At 47.9% G+C, this 19,077-nt stretch overlaps 1 protein-coding gene across 1 annotated transcript in view; it reads right to left on the bottom strand.

Annotated features, from left to right (window-relative positions):
* Window positions 1–9,097, bottom strand: part of TRAPPC10 (trafficking protein particle complex 10) — a 92,876-nt gene extending 83,779 nt beyond the window's left edge. The window contains exon 1 of the mRNA XM_037741990.1: window positions 8,856–9,097. Within this exon, the coding sequence (XP_037597918.1) occupies window positions 8,856–8,922 (67 nt within the window). The 5' untranslated portion in view covers window positions 8,923–9,097. The remainder of the gene's footprint in view (window positions 1–8,855) is intronic.
* Window positions 9,098–19,077: the final 9,980 nt, after the last annotated feature.

Genomic DNA, 19,077 nt, shown 5'->3' on the forward strand with positions numbered 1-19,077 from the left:
ATAATGTAATGCTGGGGAGAATGAGGGGTATAGAAAAGCATGATTGGGCAATTCACCTAATTGTTGAAGTTGAGTGAAAGGTTTGTCAGATCTCTCTATAATATTCTGTCTACTTTTATACATATTGCAAACTTCCATAATAAAATATGTGAAATGTTACAATTCTTCCATTTCCCTTATCCTTCTTTCTTTTTTCCATAGCCCTGATTACCTAACATAATTTGTCTGTTGTCTATTTCTTGCTGAAATGTAAACTCTCAGAGGGTTGGGATCTTTGCTCTCTGCCATAACCCAAGCCCCTGCAGCACAGTGCCTGGCATGGAACAAGAGCTCCGTAACGTTTGCTTACTGATGAGAACAGCCCAACTCCTCCATACTCCACACTAGACAACCCAGGATCCAGAACAGACTACAGGAGAAGTAAAGACAGTGCTGAGTATCAGCTTCTCAGAATATGAATTTTGGAATGAGTAAGACTATACTAAAAATTTCTAGTGTATAGCTGACTTAATTCTTAGAATGCCGAAGTGACATTTTTATTTAATTCTATGGCAAAGGCTTTCTCAGAGGCATAATTTTAGGGACAAACCTCCCCGCTTCCATGTGAGCAGATGGTGTCTGACTTCCCTAAGTACTTAGGTAAAGCAGGAGTCATCAGACATCCTAATGTTGGTCCAAGCTCTACTACTAAACAGTTACATCGCTCGTGGTCAGGCACAGCAAAGCCAGCTCTCAGCTCAACTTCAAAATGACTTCTGATGGCCCTTCTCATGAACCTGGATGTTTAGAAACTTACTGACAGGTCTAGGTGAATGGAAAGTGCTCACGAATGGTATGCTACAGATTTTGTTAAAATTACTATCTAAATGGGCTGTTGTCAGTTTCAAGGATCTGCTAAAAAATTTCAACCCTGAAATTGTTCTTTCTTTTTTTTAAGAGACAGGGTCTCGCTCTATCACCCAGACTGGAGTGAAGTGGCACCAAACATGGCTCACTGCACCCTCGAATTCCTGGGCTCAAACAATCCTCTGGTCTGTCTCCCAAGTAGCTGGGTCTAGAGGCACACACCATCACGCCCAGCTAACTCTGAAATGCATACAATGGCTTCAAACTGCTAACAGATCTCAGTTAAAAATAAGAAAAATGTCCAAACATACAATGGTCCCTGTGGTCCCTGTCACTGTTTTTTTTTTTTTTTTATTTTGCAAACAGGGGCCTAAAATAATATTCAGAAATGAAACACCATGTAACAAACATCCACAAAGCCATGTAAGGGAGAGAGTACAGAAGAGGTTCAACTTTTTCTAAGCAGGGATCTCCCCACCTTGTATGCACATACAGAACCCAAAAGCCCAGATGTCAAGATAACATTCCCTTGGTCAGGAATACAGGAAGGACAAACCTCCAAAGACAGACGTAGCTATCTAAAACCAAAGACGCTTGATGAATGCAGGCCACTGTGTGCTTGGTAGCTAACACAGACAGTGGTGCAGCAGGTGGCATGGTGCCTACAACATCCTAACCCTCAAAACCTGTCAATGTGACCTTACTTGGGAAAGGGGTCTCTGTAGACTTAAGTTCAGGAGCTCAAGATGTGATTATCCCAGATCATCCAGCTAGGTCCTATATATAGCTAGATTCTAGATATATTTCAAAGGCAATGTCAGTTGTGAGAGAAAAAAGAAGTCACAAATTACTCCAAAGTTATCAATTTTTAATTTAAAAACAAATACTAAGGCCAAAGTACTGTGAATATATTTGAAATTCACATTAAGAGCAGATACAGAGGAAAGATTTGAGGAGGAAGGATGGAGGGTAAGACACAGGCGAGAAAGCCACAGGAGGCTGAGGCAAACCCAACTAGAGGCCAGCACTGAGGTGGGCACGTTTTGGACTGTTGAAGGCCCTGCAGTTGCCTGGGCACAGTGGCTTACACCTGTAATCCCAGCATTTTGGGAGGCTAAGGGGAGTGGATTGCTTTAGTCCAGGAGTTCAAGACCTGCCTGGGCAACATGGTGAAACCCCATCTCTGCTAAAAATACAAAAATTAACTGGGCATGGTGGCACACAAGCAGCTACTTGGGAGTGTGAGGTGGAAGAAATCACCTGAGCCCAGGAGGTCAAGGCTGCAGTGAGCTGAGATCATGCCACTGCACTCTAGCCTGGACGAGAGTGAGACCACGTCTCAAAAAAAAAGAAAAAAGAAAAAAAAAAAAGACCCCCCAGTCTTCTGCCATTCCTGGTCTAACTCTAGATCTAAAGCCACCAGATCCAGAGGTGGAGCGTGGGGGAGGGAGAGTCAGCGCTTGGAGATCAGCCTGCGATACCTTGTGAGACCACACACTTCCAGGCTAAAGCATGCGACTCCAGTGAAGACACTGTCAACTGGCAACAAACTTTTCCATGACAAAAAAAATCCTTAAGTCAGTTACTTGTATTTCCACTAAAAGGTAGCCAACTTTCAGTCAGGGTTAGCCACACAATCACACTGTCAGCGGGCAGGCCTCTGGTGGAAGCACACAGTAAAAACTTTCTAAACAATGACTGGCTCACGTGTTATGCCTGTTATACTTTTATTTTACTTACTTTTTGTTTTGAGACCAGGTCTTGCTTTGTCACCCAGGTTGTAGTGTCAGGAAGAAGAGCAGATCACTGCTGCCTCGACCTCCCAGGTCCAAGTAATCCTCCCATGTAGCTGGGAGTACAGGCATACATCGGCACACCTGGCTAACTTTATTTTTATTTTTGTAGAGACAGGAATTCCCTATGTTGCCCATGCTGCATCATATTTGATTATTTCAGAGATTCGACACTTTAAAAAAAAAAGAAAATCAGACCCTTCAATGTCATTTCCATAAACCAGAATTTACTAGAAACTCTTCAAAAAAACACATCTTGTGAACAAGGTGTGTGAACTGAATAAAAAAATTTAAAAAAAAACTTTTCACTTTTTTTTTTTTTGAGAGTTGCCCAGGCTGGAGTTCAATGGCGCCATCTTGACTCACTGCAACCTCCACCTCCCAGGTTCAAGTGATTCTCCTGCCTCAGCCTCCTAAGTAGCTGAGATTACAGGCATGTGCCACCATGCCCAGCTAAGTTTGTATTTTTAGTAGAGACGAGGTTTCTCCATGTTGGTCAGGCTGGTCTCCAACTTCCAGCCTCAGGTGATCAGCCCACCTCCGCCTCCCAAAGTGCTGGAATTACAGGCGTAAGCCACCCCACCTGGCTATCAGTTCGATCCACCCTGGCGTGGGGCTAGTAACACTAACAGCATGAGTTCCCGAACTGTGCACCATGGCTTCCCACACACTACACAGAGAGGCAGAGAGGCACCAAGAGAGTTTAAATGTATGAGGGAAACAGCAATGCTTGTGATGTAGAAACCCTACACAAGGTATTCACAAGTGTCAACATCAGATCCGAGCTCCAATTCTTTCAATGACCTCATTATCATCGCAAAATGGGGTGGCTGCTCTGATACAAAGCAAGTACTATCCCCCCCAAAACAAAAAAACCTCAAAGGGAGCAGCAGCGTCCAATCCAACCCCCAGGTGAGAGGTGTCACAGAGCCCTGCCAGTACCACACGGCTACAGTTAGGAGGAATGATGAAAATATTTTTTTCTTCCAACTTATGTGTGTTTTTCAAACAGCTCCTGTTAGGACATAACATTTAATAAATTACTGGGACCTAATTACTTAATAAATAGAATTTTTAAGTATTCCTTTTAGCCTAGAGATGCCATGAAAAAAATTCCTGGAACACTAAAAGCATTGTGAATAGAGAAAATTCAGGAACCTCACCTTGGTAACTAATTTTTTTGCACACTGACTGTAATCCTGACACTCTCCTGAGTGCCTTACACACCCCTTCTCAACCAGATGAGGCTGCTACTCTAGCCACCCATTTCACAGCTGAAGGGCCGTGAAAAGATGTAAGAACCGAGGTCATGTGGACAAGATGGAATGGCGTATAAACATGCTCAGGTAGAAACGACACAGCAAGTAAATTAAGCACATTTGTGGGTGCCTTTAGTCCTTGTCTCCAAATACATACTCTATGCAATGACTAGGTTTCCTAAAAGGAAATGTTTCTCCTACTTTTCAATCTTTGGTTCAATATTGCCTTGAGAATTCAATATGGAATAAAATCTGCGTTTATGTTTACCAATTTAAACAGACATTTACTATATTTACCAATTTCAACAGACATTTAAAGTGACTTTTCTGGTAGTAAGGAGGTGGTTAAATCATAAGCACCACACTTTCACATTTCATAGAAAATTTCAATGTGCAAATTTTAAAACTTTAACCTACAGGGGAAAATCCCAAAGTTCAACCAGATACAAAGCTCATTTCTGTTGCCTGTTTTCCTCTCTAAAAGTTTACAATATCAACGCCGGGCTTGGTTGGCTCACAGCTGTAATCCCAGCACTTTGGGAGGCTGAGGCAGGCGGATCACGAGATCAGGAGTTCAAGACCAGCCCAGCCAACATGGTGAAACCCGATCTCTACTAAAAATAGAAAAATTAGCTGGGCATGGTGGCATGTGCCTGTAATCCCAGCTACTCAGGGGAGGCTGAGGCAGGAGAACTGCTTGAACCAGGACCCAGGAAGCCGAGATCACACCAATGCACTCCAGCCTGGGCTATAGAGCAAGACTCTGTCTCAAAAAAAAGTTTATAATATCAGACCTGGAACCCCCAAATATAGAGACTCAGAAAAATGAAACAGGTAATAGATGAGGCTAGTGAAAACAGATCACCTGGAGGGCGAGTACTATTATTTTTCAGATACTATTCAATTCCAAGGTAATAACACTTATGTGCTATTTTAGGTGTGATGACAGTCAACAAAGAAAAGCCACAAATCACTGGAATTACATTCACTTCATCACTAGCTGAATGAGATAGCTGGAAAAGGAATGTGTCTTTCCCAATACACCCTTGGGTCAGAAATCCAAGCGTTTATTTTGAAACAGAAAACTGACCCTGTGGCTCAAAAAACTCTACGCTAAAATTTAAATTTAGACCAAATGGATCTGCTGGATTTGTTTCAGTTTCACCAGGCATTTTTCATGATTAATAAATTATACTACAGGTATTCACATTGCTATGATTAGGTCATTCATCACCCAACCCCATTAAAGCATTACTTTCACTAATGTTCAGTTCCCATCCCTGCACAGTTCAGATGTACTCTTCAGTATTCATAAGCTTTAACCAGTTTTTGAGTTTAAGAAGACCCCCTACTGAGGTAGTCCCTCTTCACAGGAGCCCGTTAGGCAGGAGGTTTAATTATGGACTCAAGTCTATTAAAACATTTAGGGCCAGGTGTGGTGGCTCACGCCTGTAATCTCAGCCCTTTGGGAGGCCAAGGCGGGCTGGTCACCTGAGGTCAGGAGTTCCAGACCAGCCTGGCCAACATGGTGAAACCCCCCCTCTATTAAAATACAAAAATTAGCTGGGTGTGGTGGCGGGCGCCTGTAATCCCAGCTACTGGGGAGGCTGAGGCAGGAAAATCACTTGAACCCCGGAGGCAGAGGATGCCGTGAGTCGAGACTGCGCCACTGCACTCCAGCCTGGGCGACAGAGCGAGACTCGTCTCAAAAAAAAAGAAAAAGAAAAAGAAAACATTTAGAGAGCTTCAAAATATTATCAAAATAATTCAGGCCAGGTGAGGTGGGCCATACCAGAAGTGCCAACTACTTGGCAGGCTAAGGGAGGGGACCACTTGAGCCCAGCAAGGCTGCAGTCAGCTATGACCATGCCACTGTACTCCAGCCTGGGCGACAGACTGAGACCCCATCGCTAAAAGAAAAATAATAAAAAAATGAAACGAAATAATCAGCTAGGTTTTAAAGTAATAATCCATTCCAATTACCCTTAATCTTTGGAAGTTTTCATTCTTCTATGCCTATATACAAACAGTTTTTAAATTCACCAGAACCAGTTACATTCTATATTCTTCCCAGAAAGATCTGAGCAGAATGCATTTTCACTGAAGTAAAATATTATACACTCTATGAAAAAAAAATTCCACAACATGTATCAACTCTACTTTCATTTTAAAATGAACCGATCTGAGGTAATAATATTTCAACCAAGAGAACTATGTACATAATAGTAAAAATTTGTTAAGAGTTAACTAGCCTCTGGGTGGATTTTTTTTTTTTCTTTTGAGACGGAGTCTCGCTCTTGTTACCCAGGCTGGAGTGCAATGGTGCGGTCTCGGCTCACCGCAACCTCCGTCTCCTGGGTTCAGGCAATTCTCCTGCCTCAGCCTCCTGAGTAGCTGGGATTACAGGCACGTGCCACCATGCCCGGCTAATTTTTTGTATTTTTAGTAGAGACGGGGTTTCACCATGTTGACCAGGATGGTCTCGATCTCTTGACCTCGTGATCCACCCGCCTCGGCCTCCCAAAGTGCTGGGATTACAGGCTTGAGCCACCGCGCCCGGCCTGGGTGGATTTTTTTAAAAGCAATGATTCTAGCACCATTGTCTGCACTGCTTATCCTACCTTCTCCTTTCAAAACCTGTATAGCTGAAAGGAGGGAGCAAGATGAAGGTATGAAGTAAAACCCGGCCAAGTGCTTCCCAAAGCTTCAGTCCCAGATATACCAAAATGGAATTTCAAGTGGGAAATACAAAGCCAGCTTTTAAAAAAAAAAAAAACCTTTACTTTTAAATTGATCATTTTTCAAGCTGACGTTGAAAGTCTACTGAAGCCTTATCTTCTGAGATTCCAATGAATGAAAGTTTGCACCTTCTAAGACAGTGCTACCATCCGTGCAGATTAACATTCACTGAGCTGCTAGAGGCATCCTGAGGGGCAGGTGGCTCATGCCTGCAATCCCAGCACTTTGGGAGGCTGAGGAAGCTGGATCGCCCAAGGTCAGGGGTTGGAAACCAGCCAACCAACACAGCGAAACTTAGTTTCTCTGCTAAAAAAAAAAAAATACAAAAATACAAAATTAGCTGAGCGTGGCAATGTGCACCTGTAATCCCAGCTACTTGGGAGGCTGAGGCAGAAGAATCGCTTGAACCAGGGAGACGAGATTGCGGTAAGCCAAGATCATGCCACTGCACTCCAGCCTGGGCGACAGAGCAAGACTCCCGCTCAAAAAAAAAAAGAAAATTCATGATGCTGCTGGAAACACAGGGAAAAAACCTCCACCGAAGTGAGAATCTAAACCTGCAGGAAGGAAAGCGGCAACCTTTAGCTGTCCACCACCCTTGCATGTATGAAACTAAACATTAAATATTTACCTCTAACACTGGCTATCGAGATAACAAATTTTACTTTAGTTATGGCTGAATCCAATAGAGCTTGGGAACTTTCTCCTCAGAAATATATTTACATAATGCCTATAGGAACATATTGCTATTGAAATGTAACCAAGCTAAGAGGTAGAAGATATAATTAGATGTGTGGATACGTATCCAGCACTCACAATGTGCACAGAACTTCAGGAGAAAAATTTTCACGATTTAGAAGACAACGAAATTTAACATGAACTGAGCACAGCTTCCCCGAGGGCTCTTTTGGAAAGCGCCTGGGAAATTTCAGGGCCTCCAGACCCGCTCTACCCACATCTGTCCTCTGGGGTTGAAGGTGCAGAGTAGGGAAATCCAGCTGACAAGTATTCAGGGAAGGAAAAAAAAGAAGTCTCCCAATTTTCAATGAGACATAGTCCACTTTCCTAAGAAAGTCTATCATATGGTCTAGGTCTCTGTAGAAAAAAAAAAAGAGGGAGTGGGAAAGAGAAAAAAGAAAAGGGAAGGAAAGAAAAAATCTATCCTCTAAAGCTGAAGCAACAAAATTCAACCTTAAATATACAGTTTCGCAGGGATCTAACAAGACCGAACATACCAGGTCCACCCACCAACAGAGCGAGGGGGAAACGAGCTCTCAGGATATGCAGTCTACCGTGGCCTGGGCACCCAGATTTTGCAATAGACAGTGCTTCCTTTCGAAGTATGAAAGACCATTAGAAAAAACTAACTGCACACAGGAATGAAAACAGAAAAAACGTCAAAGATCAGAAATAATAATAGTGAGCAACACCTCTCTGCAAATCATCAAAAAGCCAACCAAACATGTCAATACTTCCCAGAAACTCAGTGTTCTTAACTTGTAAACAACAGTCACACTTGTAAAATTTGGGGAAAATTTTTCCCATAACAAAAAGATAGTTCCTTTGTATAAGCAGTAAAGGAGGGGTGCGGGAGGAGACGACACCCAAGAGGCACCGGGTGTCAGTAGTGCAGACTCGCGCGGGAGGCTGCTCACGGGCAGCAGCTCACCGGAGCGCCCAGGCCTCGTCTTTCTCAGCCGTAAAACGGTTTGAGTGCGCGGCGGGGAGCGTCGTGCACGAGCCGAAGCAGTCCCGGCGGCTGTCGGACGCTTCCCCCTGCAACAAGCTGCTGCTACTTCGCCAACGCCTGCAACTCTGCGAGCCCCCAGGACTTCCCCGGAGTTGGGGAAAGGGCGCCCAGGGGGAAAACCGTCTGGCAGAAAAGGCCGGGGACCCCGGGGAGGCGGCGGCCCCGACTCGTAGCACTCAACGCCGGCGCGCGCCCCGTCCCGGGCAGAGTCCGCTGGGTTCCGCCGACCCCAGCTGCAGCCGGCCCCGAGGGCGCCCCCAGGGGTCAGAGGTCTCCCGGCGGGAAGGTCAGAGGGCGTCCCCGAGAAGTCGGAGAGCCCAGCCGCTGCCACAGCCCCGGTCACACCTCCAGGAAGCGGCCCCGCCCGGAGCGCGCCGGGGGCTGGAGGTCTGGGGGCGCAGGGGGCAGGACGCCGCGGCCCAGGCCCGCCCCACGACCGCCGCGCCCTCCCTGCCTCCGGGCACTCACAGGTGACGATGGGCTTGTTCTCCATGGTGTAGATCACCGGCGGCAGCGGCTCCTGAGAGGCGTCCATGGGCGTCCGGCGTCACCGGCCCGGCCCCCCGCGCCCCATGGGCAGCCCCGAGGCCGCGCCGGGCCCAGCCCGAGCCCGAGCCTGACCGGCGCCGCCCGCCCGGCCGCGCGAGGCAGCTCTGGAGCCGGTAGCGCCACCGCTGCCGCCCGCTGCCGCCGGCCGCAGCCACTTCCGGCCTCGGCGCCGTCGCATGACCACTTCCGGAGCGCGCGAGGCTTCACGGGGCGGGCCTGCGCGGCGCGCGGCCTCTGGCAGAAGTGCGCCCCGGCTGTTCGCACGGCCGCGGCGGCGCGAGGACGGGGAGGCGGGGCGAGGCGGGGCGGGGCGGGGCGGGGCGGGGCGGGGCTCGGCTCCCGGGACGCGGCCTTCATCCTCTCTCGGCCGGGGGCACCCCGCGGGGCCCTGCGCTGGAGCTGCGCCCGGGACTCGGCAGGCGGGCCTCGCGCGCAGTGAGTGAGCCAGAACGCGCGCGGGCCAGAGACGTCGGCATCGCCGCCCTCGCGCTCCCCGCGGCTCTGGGGTCCCGCAGCGCGGTCGCTGCCCCGCGGCCCTTCCCCTCCGCACGGGGTAGGCTCCCGCAGGCCCTTGGCGCTGAGTGTGCCCGGCGCCTGCCTTCCGCCTACCGCTGGGCCCTTCCTGTCTCCCTCGCGCCGCAAAGCTCCCGGCCCTTGGCTGCGCCTACACGGGGCAGGCAGCGGGGCGCGCTTTCGGAGTGCCTCGAAATCAGCCTCGCGCTTCACTGCATCCGGACGTCTCGGGCACGTGAACGGGGGTTTTCCGTTTCTTTTCTTGGGAGCAGGGTCACGCTCAGTTGCTCAGGCTGGAGTGCAGTGGCGGGATCGCGGCCCACTGCAGCCCCGACCTCCCGGCCTCCAGCGACCCTGCCGCCTTGGCCCCCCGTGTAACTGGGACCGCAGGTGCAGCCACCACGTCCAGCTAATGTTTTTTTTCCTTGAGTCTGGGTCTCCCCATGTTTCCCAGGCCGGTCTCAAACTGCCGGGCTCAAGTGATCCTCCAGCCTTGGCCTCCCAAAGTGTGGAGATTACAGGTGTGAGCCTGGGTTTGAGGTAACAAATAAAATAACGAATAAAATAACGAAAATTGTCAACCGAGAATAATCAAAAAGATCAGAATCTAGTTTAGCGTTTATTCAAGTGCAGAGTTTGATGGGCCACCCAGGAAACATTACAAAGAACGGAAGCGTTCTCAAACGTGGAAGTTTGGGTCGTTTACATAGGCAGCGTTTAGGGAAGCCTCACAATGCCCCCATCTTTCTGTATAGTCGGTGGTTAGCCGAGGGGGGCTTTTTCTTTTGTGACCCACTGAAGATGAAACAGTCATGGGGTCTCTGTGCTGTCTGGTCTGAGTTGGGCACAGGACAATGAAGGAGGCAGCTAATCTGAAACAAAAATCAGCAGTGGGTGGGGGGCACCTGGTCTTTCTCAGTCATTTGCATCAGCAGGCCCCAACTTTTTTGGCACCAGGGCCGGTTTCATAGAAGGCAATTTTTCCACAGACGAGTCTGAGGGGAGAGGGTCAGACGATTCAAGCACATTACATTTATTGTGCACTTTATTATTGTGTTGTGATATGTAATAACATAATCATAAACTTCCCATAATGTAGAATCAGAGGGAGCCCTGAGCTTGTTTCCCTGCAACTAGATAGTCACATGTGAGGGTGACGGGAGCCAGGGACAGGTCATCAGGCATTAGATTCTCATAATGAGCATGCAACCTACACCCATCCCTCCAATGTGCAGTTCACAATAGGGTTCACCCTCCTATGAGAATCCAGCACCAGCTGCTCACCCGGCAGGAGGCGGAGCTCAGGCGGTGATGCCAGTCGATGTAGGGTTCCCTGAAAGTCCTCGGCCTAGGCTGGGCTAAGCATGTGTAGGGTGACTCCATGGAGTTTACCAGGAAGCCGCTGTTACAGAGTTGAGGATGGCACAAAGACTGGAGGTCTAGCAGAGCTACAGGAAAGGAGTGGCTCACTGGCCGAGGCTCACCTCCTGCTGTGTATGGCCCGTTCCTGACCAGTAGCTGTCTGTGGCCCCAGTGGTTAGGGTTCTGTAAACCCTAATTTATAGAACGCGTACAATGAGGAAGAGAGTTAAGCTGCAATCTAAGAAGCAGAATTGCAAACGTGTTACGGATTGAATCTCCAGGGCTGAACTTCACCTTTGGCATAATAAGTTTAGAGAGTCCTGAAACTTTTTTAGCAAAATGTATGTATGAGATAGTTTGAATGTGAGCACAGTTGCTGAATGTGTGAACATAGTGTAGTGTGGTGCACCATAGTGTGAGAGGCAAGAGACCAGTATTCCAGGCACTAAAGCAGCAGGGCCGGCAAGGCAGGGCATTGAAGGGGAAGAAGCTTAGCAGGAGTGGGCAGCCGGAAGTGGACGTAGGGTTCCCTGAAAGTCCTTGGCCTAGACTGAACCAAGCGTGTGTGGGGTGGACTAACTGTGGGGCTTACCAGGAAGCCGCTGTTACAGAGCTGAGGATGGCACAAAGACTAGGTTCAGCAGAGCTACAGGAAAGGTCTTTCTGATTTATTTTATTTTTAGACAGCCTAGCTCTGTCACCCAGGCTGGAGTGCAGTGGTTTGATCATATCTCAGTGCAGCCTAGAACTCCTGGGCTCAAGGGATCCTCCCACCTCAGCCTCTCAAGTAGTTGGGACCACAGCTGAGTGTCACCATGCCCGGATAATTTTTTTAATTTTTTGTAGAGACTGGGTCCCACTCTGTTCCCCAGGCTGGTCCTGAACTCTGGCCTCAAGCAGTCCTCCTGCCTCAGCCTCCCAAAGTGCTGGGAAGACAAGTACGAGCCACCATGCCTAGACAAGACCTTTTTAATGCCATTAACCCTGAGACAGTCAGCTGAGACACTAGGTTGAGGGTCACCCCCCAGGGGTCAGCAAACTACCTCAAAAGGCACAGATAAGTGTTTTAGGTTGTGTGGGCCACATGCAGTTTTTGTCTCATATTTTTATTTGGTTATTTTTGTCTAAACAATTCTTTAAAAATATAAAGACCATTCTTAGCTTTAAGTGCCGTACAGAAACAGGCCATCAACAGATGGAGCTGTGAGCCAGAGGTTGCTAATCCCCCCCCTAAAATAAGGACTACTCCAGGCTGGCCTTAACAAAGTCTAAAGCAGAGCCCTGACACCATCCACAGGAGAGACAGAGTTTGGGTTACATCTGCCAAGTTAGAGGGGCCTGGGAAACAGCTGGGACATTCCTCAGAATCAAGTGAACAGAGCCTAAAACTAAACCTACGCAAGCCCAGCATGGTAAGTCCAGTAGTGGAACTACAAACTAGAACAAAAGTCCGGATTCTTCAGTAGAAGATCATCCAGAGTCTCTATGATTTGATATTTATCAATGTCGAATATACACTAAAAAAAAATCACTGAGCATGCAAGGAAAGAGGGAAATGTAAACCATAGTCAAGAAAAAAAAGCAGTTACCAGAAACCAACCCCACCCCTCCACAATGAACCAGATATTGTATTTACAAAGACTCTAACGCAGCTATAAATACATCCAATGGAGGCCAGGCATAGTGGCTCACACGTATAATCCCAGAACTTTGGGCGGCCAAGGTGGGTGGATCACTTGAGCCCAGTAGTTCGAGATCAGCCTGGCCATCATGGTGAAACCCCATCTCTACTAAAAACACAAAAATTAGCCCGGTGTGGTTGCTCACACCTGTCCCAGCTACTCAGGAGGCTGAAGCAGGAGAATCCTTGAATCTGGGAGGTGGAGGTGGTAGTGAGCCAAGCTCTTGGCACTACACTCCAGCCTGGGTGACAGAGCAACACTCCATCTCAAAAGAAATGAAAATAATATGCCCAAAGGATTAAATGGCAATATTAATGAGTAAAGAGTTGGAAATTCACAGCAGAATAACAAAGTATCTAAAAGAATCAAAAGAAAAGTCTAGAACTGAAAAGTACAATAACAAAATTTCACTAAATTAAATTAACAGATTGGAGAAAACAGGAGTTAGTGATCTTGAAGGCAGACGAATAGAAATTATTTAATCTGAGGAAGAGAAAAAAAGAGACCCATGGGAGAGTATGAAATGGCCAGAAGCATAGGTGATAGGGGCTCCAGAAGGAGAGTGTGAGTCTAGAGAAGGAAACTTTTCCACCAAATAATGCCCCAAATCCAAACACATGGTAAAAAATACTGATTTACAGATCAAGAAATTCAGCAAAACCTGAAGAGAACACATACAAAGAAAATTGCATGCAGGCATATCACACTCAAACTGGTGAAACAGATAAAGAGAAGAATTTTTGATGGGTGGACAGGGTATTGCTCTGTCGCCTAGGCTGGAGTACAGTGGCACAGTCACGGCTCACTATAGCCTCAGTCTTCTGGCTTCAAGCCATCCTCCCACTACAGCCTCCCAAGTAGCTGGGACCATAGGCACACGCCACCACACTGGCTAATTTTTTTTATTTCTTGTATGGGTCTCACTATGTTGTCCAGGCTGGTCTTGAACTCCTAACCTCAGGTGATCTGCCCATCTTGGCCTCCCAAAGTGCTTGGATGACAGGCGTGAGCCACCGTGCCTGGCCCTTCCCATCATTTCATTACGAGGCCACTCACTGTTTAAAACAAACAATAGCTTGTGGTAGTTGCAAAGTGTGTGTAGCAGTAAAAGATAAGGACAGCGTGAGCGCAGCTGCCGAATGTGTGAGTGTAGTGTAGTGTGGTGCACTGCAGTGTGAGCGACAGGAGACCAGACTTCCGGGGACTAAAGCAGCGGGCCCGGCAAGCAGGGCACTGGAGGGTTGGAGAGAGGAGGCCACCCACTGACAAGCTGCTGACACTGGTGAAGTGTGGAACTTCAGGGTGAGACACGAGATGAAGGGTTATGATGAACAGGGAAGACTGAAGTGATACAATAGACTCTAAATTAAACTTGGTATGTGAAGCTTACGTGGTCTGTGCCCTGGAGAAAAAGCACTAGGAAAAAAATGAACAAAAGAGGTTTGGCTAAGAAGAGAATGAAATAATAGAAAATGTCTGATTAATCCAAAAGAAGGCAAGGAAAGAACAGAAGAATAAAAAACAGAAAGGACCAGTTATTTCAGGAAAAGACACTCAGTACTCATTAGACATCAGGGAAATGCAAGTTCAAACGAAAATGAGATGCCACTTCACATGTACTCAAATCATTAAAATTAAGCATTAAAAACCCTGATGATACCGAGTGTAAACTCCAAGCCGAGGAGTATCTATGTCTTTGGTCTGTCCTCACAGAGAGCCGAGCGCGGTTGCTTTGAGAAGACGGACACCAGGCATTCTCCTTCCCGAAGACGTGGACACGGCGCTATGCAGTGGGACAGGCTCCCACATTAGGGGGTGTTCTTTCTGGGGGGAAGGTGGCAAAGGCAGAGCCCCCCCCCCCCGGCTCTGGTCCATGCGGTCCTTACTGCGGGCGCACTAAGTAGACTGTGAGTCCATTTACCCTCCAAGCAGACCTGTAAGAGATGTTTTTTCCCACTTGGGAATTTGGAAAATGCTTGAATTCAGCACAAACACTGGTTTAGCACTTTCTTTTAATGAATCATGGTGAAATGATGGTATTCCAATGAATCGATGTTCATTCTTTTTTTTAGTACGCTTTTCCATGAGACAGCATTTGGGGTGCTTTTGTTTTGTTTCATCGTTTTTGAAAAGTTACTGGAACTTGAACTCAGATGGTTTTTCCTGGTAACCCATTACATTGTCTCCAGGCTGCAAAGAGCCTGTTCAATTATGTATTGGGACACTGTCTGCCTTATCTAACCGGAGGAGGGACTGCCCAGGCCCTCTGCACAGAGGGCAAAAGGCAGGGCCAGCCAGTGAACGCTCATAGCAGGCTGCCCAGATCCAGACACAATCCACACATCCTTCACCCGCTGAATCGTCAAATACGGTGTGGTCCATCCACACCCAGAATACTACCCAGCAGCGGGAAGGCATAAACCATCCCCACAGAGGCCTGGAGGGACCTCCAGAGAACAATGCTGAGTAAAAACCCTCCAGGCCGGGCACGGGGGCTCATGCCTGGAATCCCAGCACTGTGGGAGGCTGAGGCAGGAGGATCGCTTGAGCCAGGGAGTTCAAGAGACCCTCATCTCTACAAAAAATACAAAACTTAGCTTGGCATGGTGGCATGTGCTGTAGTCCCAGCTACTCGGGAGGCTGAGGCAGGAGAATTGCTTGCATCCAGGAGGCGGAGGTTGCAGTGAGCTGAGATTATAGCACTGTGCTCCAGCCTGGTGACAGAGCAAGACTTCATCTCAAAAAAAAAAAAAAAAAAAAAAAAAAAAACAAGTGAGTAAATAGTCCAAAAAAGGGAAAATACTGCCTCCAGGGTGTGGTGGGAGATTCAAGGTGTCAGCTTTTTTATTTGTTTGTTTTGTTTTTGAGACAAAGTCTTGCTCTGTTGTCCAGGCTGCAGTGCAGTGGCATGATCTTGGCTCACCGCAACCTCTGCCTCCAGGATTCAAGTGATTCTCCTGCCTCAGCCTCCCGAGCAGCTGGGATTACAGTCACGCACCACCACACCCAGCTAATTTTTGTATTTTTGGGAGAGACAGGGTTTCTCCATGTTGTCCAGGCTGGTCTGGAACTCCTGGCCTGAAGTGATCTGCCAGCCTCGGCCTTTCAAAGTGCTGGGATTACAGGCATGAGCCACTGCCTCCGGCCATGTGTCAGCATTTTAAAAAGCAGTTCCAACCTTTCATCCTTCAAGCCAGCAATTGCACTGCTAGAGCTGTTTGAGGAAGCCAGCTCTCTCAAATCTTTACGGATAAAAACACGTTGCAGCATCACTTGCAGGAGCAAACAATTGGAGACAACATAAGTGTCAACAAGTGTTAGCTGAGACTACAGGCGCAGCCCGTGTCCCATGAATCATGCTTTGTCCATTTGGTGAACTACTGTGTCACTGTCAAAATGGTGTTTAAAGAGGGATTATGAATTTGTAGAGTTACATGTTAAGCACAGTGTTTGCTGTGTGGGTGACAGGGGCACAAGGAACCCAGACCTCAGCACTGCATGATATATCCACGTAGCAGAGCCGCACGCAGACCCTCTCTGTCTACAATATCCATGTACTGGAGCAGCATGTGGACTGTCTCTGTCTATAAATACTTTTTAAGGGGCTTTTGATAATTTGGGAAATACTTAAAACATTACTTGATAACAATCTTAAAAGTGAAGGCCAGGCACACCTGCAATCCCAGCACTTTTGGAGGGCAGGGTGGGAGGATTGCTTGAGCCCAGGAGTTTGAGACCAGCCTGGGCAATATAGCAAGACCCTGTCTCTACAAAACATACAAAAATTAACTGGGTGTGGTGACCGCATCTGTGGTTCCAGCTACTTGGGAGGCTGAGGTGGGAGGATCCTGAGCTTGGGAGGTGGAGGCTGCAGTAAGCCTACATTGTACCACTGCACTCCAGCCTGGGCAACAGAGTGAGACCCTGTCTCAAAAAAAAAAAAAAAAAAAAAAAAAGTGATGTGATGTAGTAATGACTACATAAAAGCAAAAAACTGCACCCCAGTGTCATTACAAAAGAGACTGGAAGGAAATTCATCAAAACGGTATCAGTGACTGAGATTGGGTGACTTAGCAGTTTCTTCCTCCTTTTACCCACATGTCTGCATTTTCCACTTTTTGTTTTTGTTGCTGAGACAGAGTTGCTCTGTCACCCACTCTAGAGTGCAGTGGTACATTCATAGCTCACTGCAGCCTCCATCTCCAGGGCTCAAGTGACCCTACCGCCTTGGCCTCCCAAAGGGCTGGGATAATGGGTGCATACCACCACACCTGGCCTGCTCGGTCTATAAGGAGATTACCTGTTTGCAAAAGGTGGAGCCGCACTGTGGTTAGGAGGAGGGCCGCATGGATTCCCAAGTACTCTCCGTGTCTCTTGCATCTGTTTTCTCATCTGAAAACAGGGATTATCCCCTCTAAAACATGTATTCTATGCAATCAACACACCTGGATTATTTTATTTATTTATTTATTTATTTACTTTTAAACAGAGTCTGGCTCTGTCATCCAGGCTGGAGTAAATGGTACAATCTTGGCTCACTGCAACCTCCGCCTCCAGGGTTCAAGCGATTCTCCTGTCTCAGCCTCCCAAGTAGCTGGGATTATAGGCACCCATCACCATGCCTGGCTAATTTTTGTATTTTTAGTACAGACGGGGTTTCACCATGTTGCCAGGCTGGTCTCAAACTACTGACCTCAGGTGATCCATCTGCCTTGGCCGCTCAAAGTGCTGGGATTACAAGTGTAAGCCACCAACGCTGGCCTTGGATTATTTTAATGCTCACAAAAACCCTGAGAGGAGGTATCCTAGCTCCTTGTCACAGATGAGAGGAGGCAGAGACGGAAGTCCGCGGCTTGCCCTGTGGCAGCTCAGAGATCAGCGCACAGAGGCTTGGCCACACTCGGAACACAGGTGCTAGGAGTGCAGCTATCATCCAATTTCATACCAGAGGAAGTGGCAGGTCCCCCAGACGGCAAGGGCGTGCCTGGCCTTCAGCCTGGGCCCTCTCCTCCTGCTGAGTCTCAATCTTGTGCACGGCGCACTGTCAACTACTGCTGCCACTGTGTAGTGCCTTCATAAAGAGCCCACTCCTGCCGGGCATCGCGGCTCACACCTATAATGCCAGCACTTTGGGAGGCTGAGGTGGGCAGGTATGAGGTCAGGAGTTCGAGGCCAGTCTGACCTCAGGTGATTTGCCCACCTCTGCTCCCAAAATGCTGGGATTACAGTTGTGAGCCACTGTACCCAGACATATTCATAGATATATATATTATATGTAAAATATATATATAAATATATATATATTATTTATTTATTTATTAGTAGAGACGGAGTCTCCCCATTTTGCCCAAGCTGGTCTTGAACTCTTGAGCTTAAGTGCTACTCACACCTTGGCCTCCCAAAGTGCTGAGATTACAGGAGCCATCGCACCCGGCCAGTTAAAGTTTTTTTTTTTTTTTTTTTTTTAATAAAGCCAGGGTTTCACCATATTGGTCAGGCTGATCTCGAACTCCTGACCTCAGGTAATCTGCCTGCCTCAGCCTCCCAAAGTGCTGGGATTACAGGGGTGAGCCACTGCCCTCAGCTAATTTTGTATTTTTAGTGGAGATGGGGTTTCTCCATGTTGGTCAGGCTGGTCTCGAACTCCTGACCTCAGGTGATTCACCTGCCTCGGCCTCCCAAAGTGCTGGAATTACAGGTATGAGCCACTGCGCCTGGCGCCGTCTCTCTTTTATATAACATAGTATTTAACATGTAAACAACTACAACTTAAGGATCAGTTATCCTGACACCCATTTCTGGCCAGTAGGACACTGACAATATATATCCGACACATCCTTCACGTGCCACCACTAGATTAAAACAACATAGGATAAAAGGCGGGGCACAGTGGCTCACACCTGTAATCCCAGGACATTGAGAGGCTGAGGCGGGAGGATCACTTGAGCCCAGGAGTTTGAGACCAGCCTGGGCAACATGGCAAAATCTTGTCTGCAAAAAATACAAAAATTAGGTGGGCACAGTGGCATGTGCCTTTAGTNATAACCCTACCTAAGAATGAAGTTCAGTTAAATGCATATGTTCTACAAGAACCACTTAAAGGTAAACATCCCCTTACATTTGGATAACTGTTTTTTTTTTTAAAAGAGATGGAGTCTTGCTATGTTGCCCAGACTGGTCTTGAACTCCTAGACTCAAGGGAACCTCCTGCCTCAGCCTCCCAAGGTGCTGGGATTACAGGTGTGAACCACTGCCCCCAGATGAAAAGGGCTTAAAAAGTGACAGAAAAAGATGAAGAATGGGGAGGAGGAGCCACTGGAGCTCATGAAAGTTTCCAGGGGGAGGGGAAGCAAAGGCTGCTGCCACAGCCCCTCCCCTCCAGGCTGGCACAGGCAGGGCCCAGGGCAGACCCAGGCCACGGATGCCCCCGGGTCTGCAGGGACAGCAGCCACTTGCTCAGCACCTGTCACAGCCTAAGCTCAGGGTGGACATTGATGGCCCCGATAACGAGGCCCATCTTAACAGACTAGAACACGGAAGCGCACGGAGGCTAAGAATCTGGGCCATGCAGGTCCTAAGGAGGG

This window comes from Cebus imitator, unplaced genomic scaffold, assembly GCF_001604975.1.
Source record: "Cebus imitator isolate Cc_AM_T3 unplaced genomic scaffold, Cebus_imitator-1.0 Scaffold112, whole genome shotgun sequence".
In the NCBI taxonomy this organism is placed as follows: domain Eukaryota; kingdom Metazoa; phylum Chordata; class Mammalia; order Primates; family Cebidae; genus Cebus; species Cebus imitator.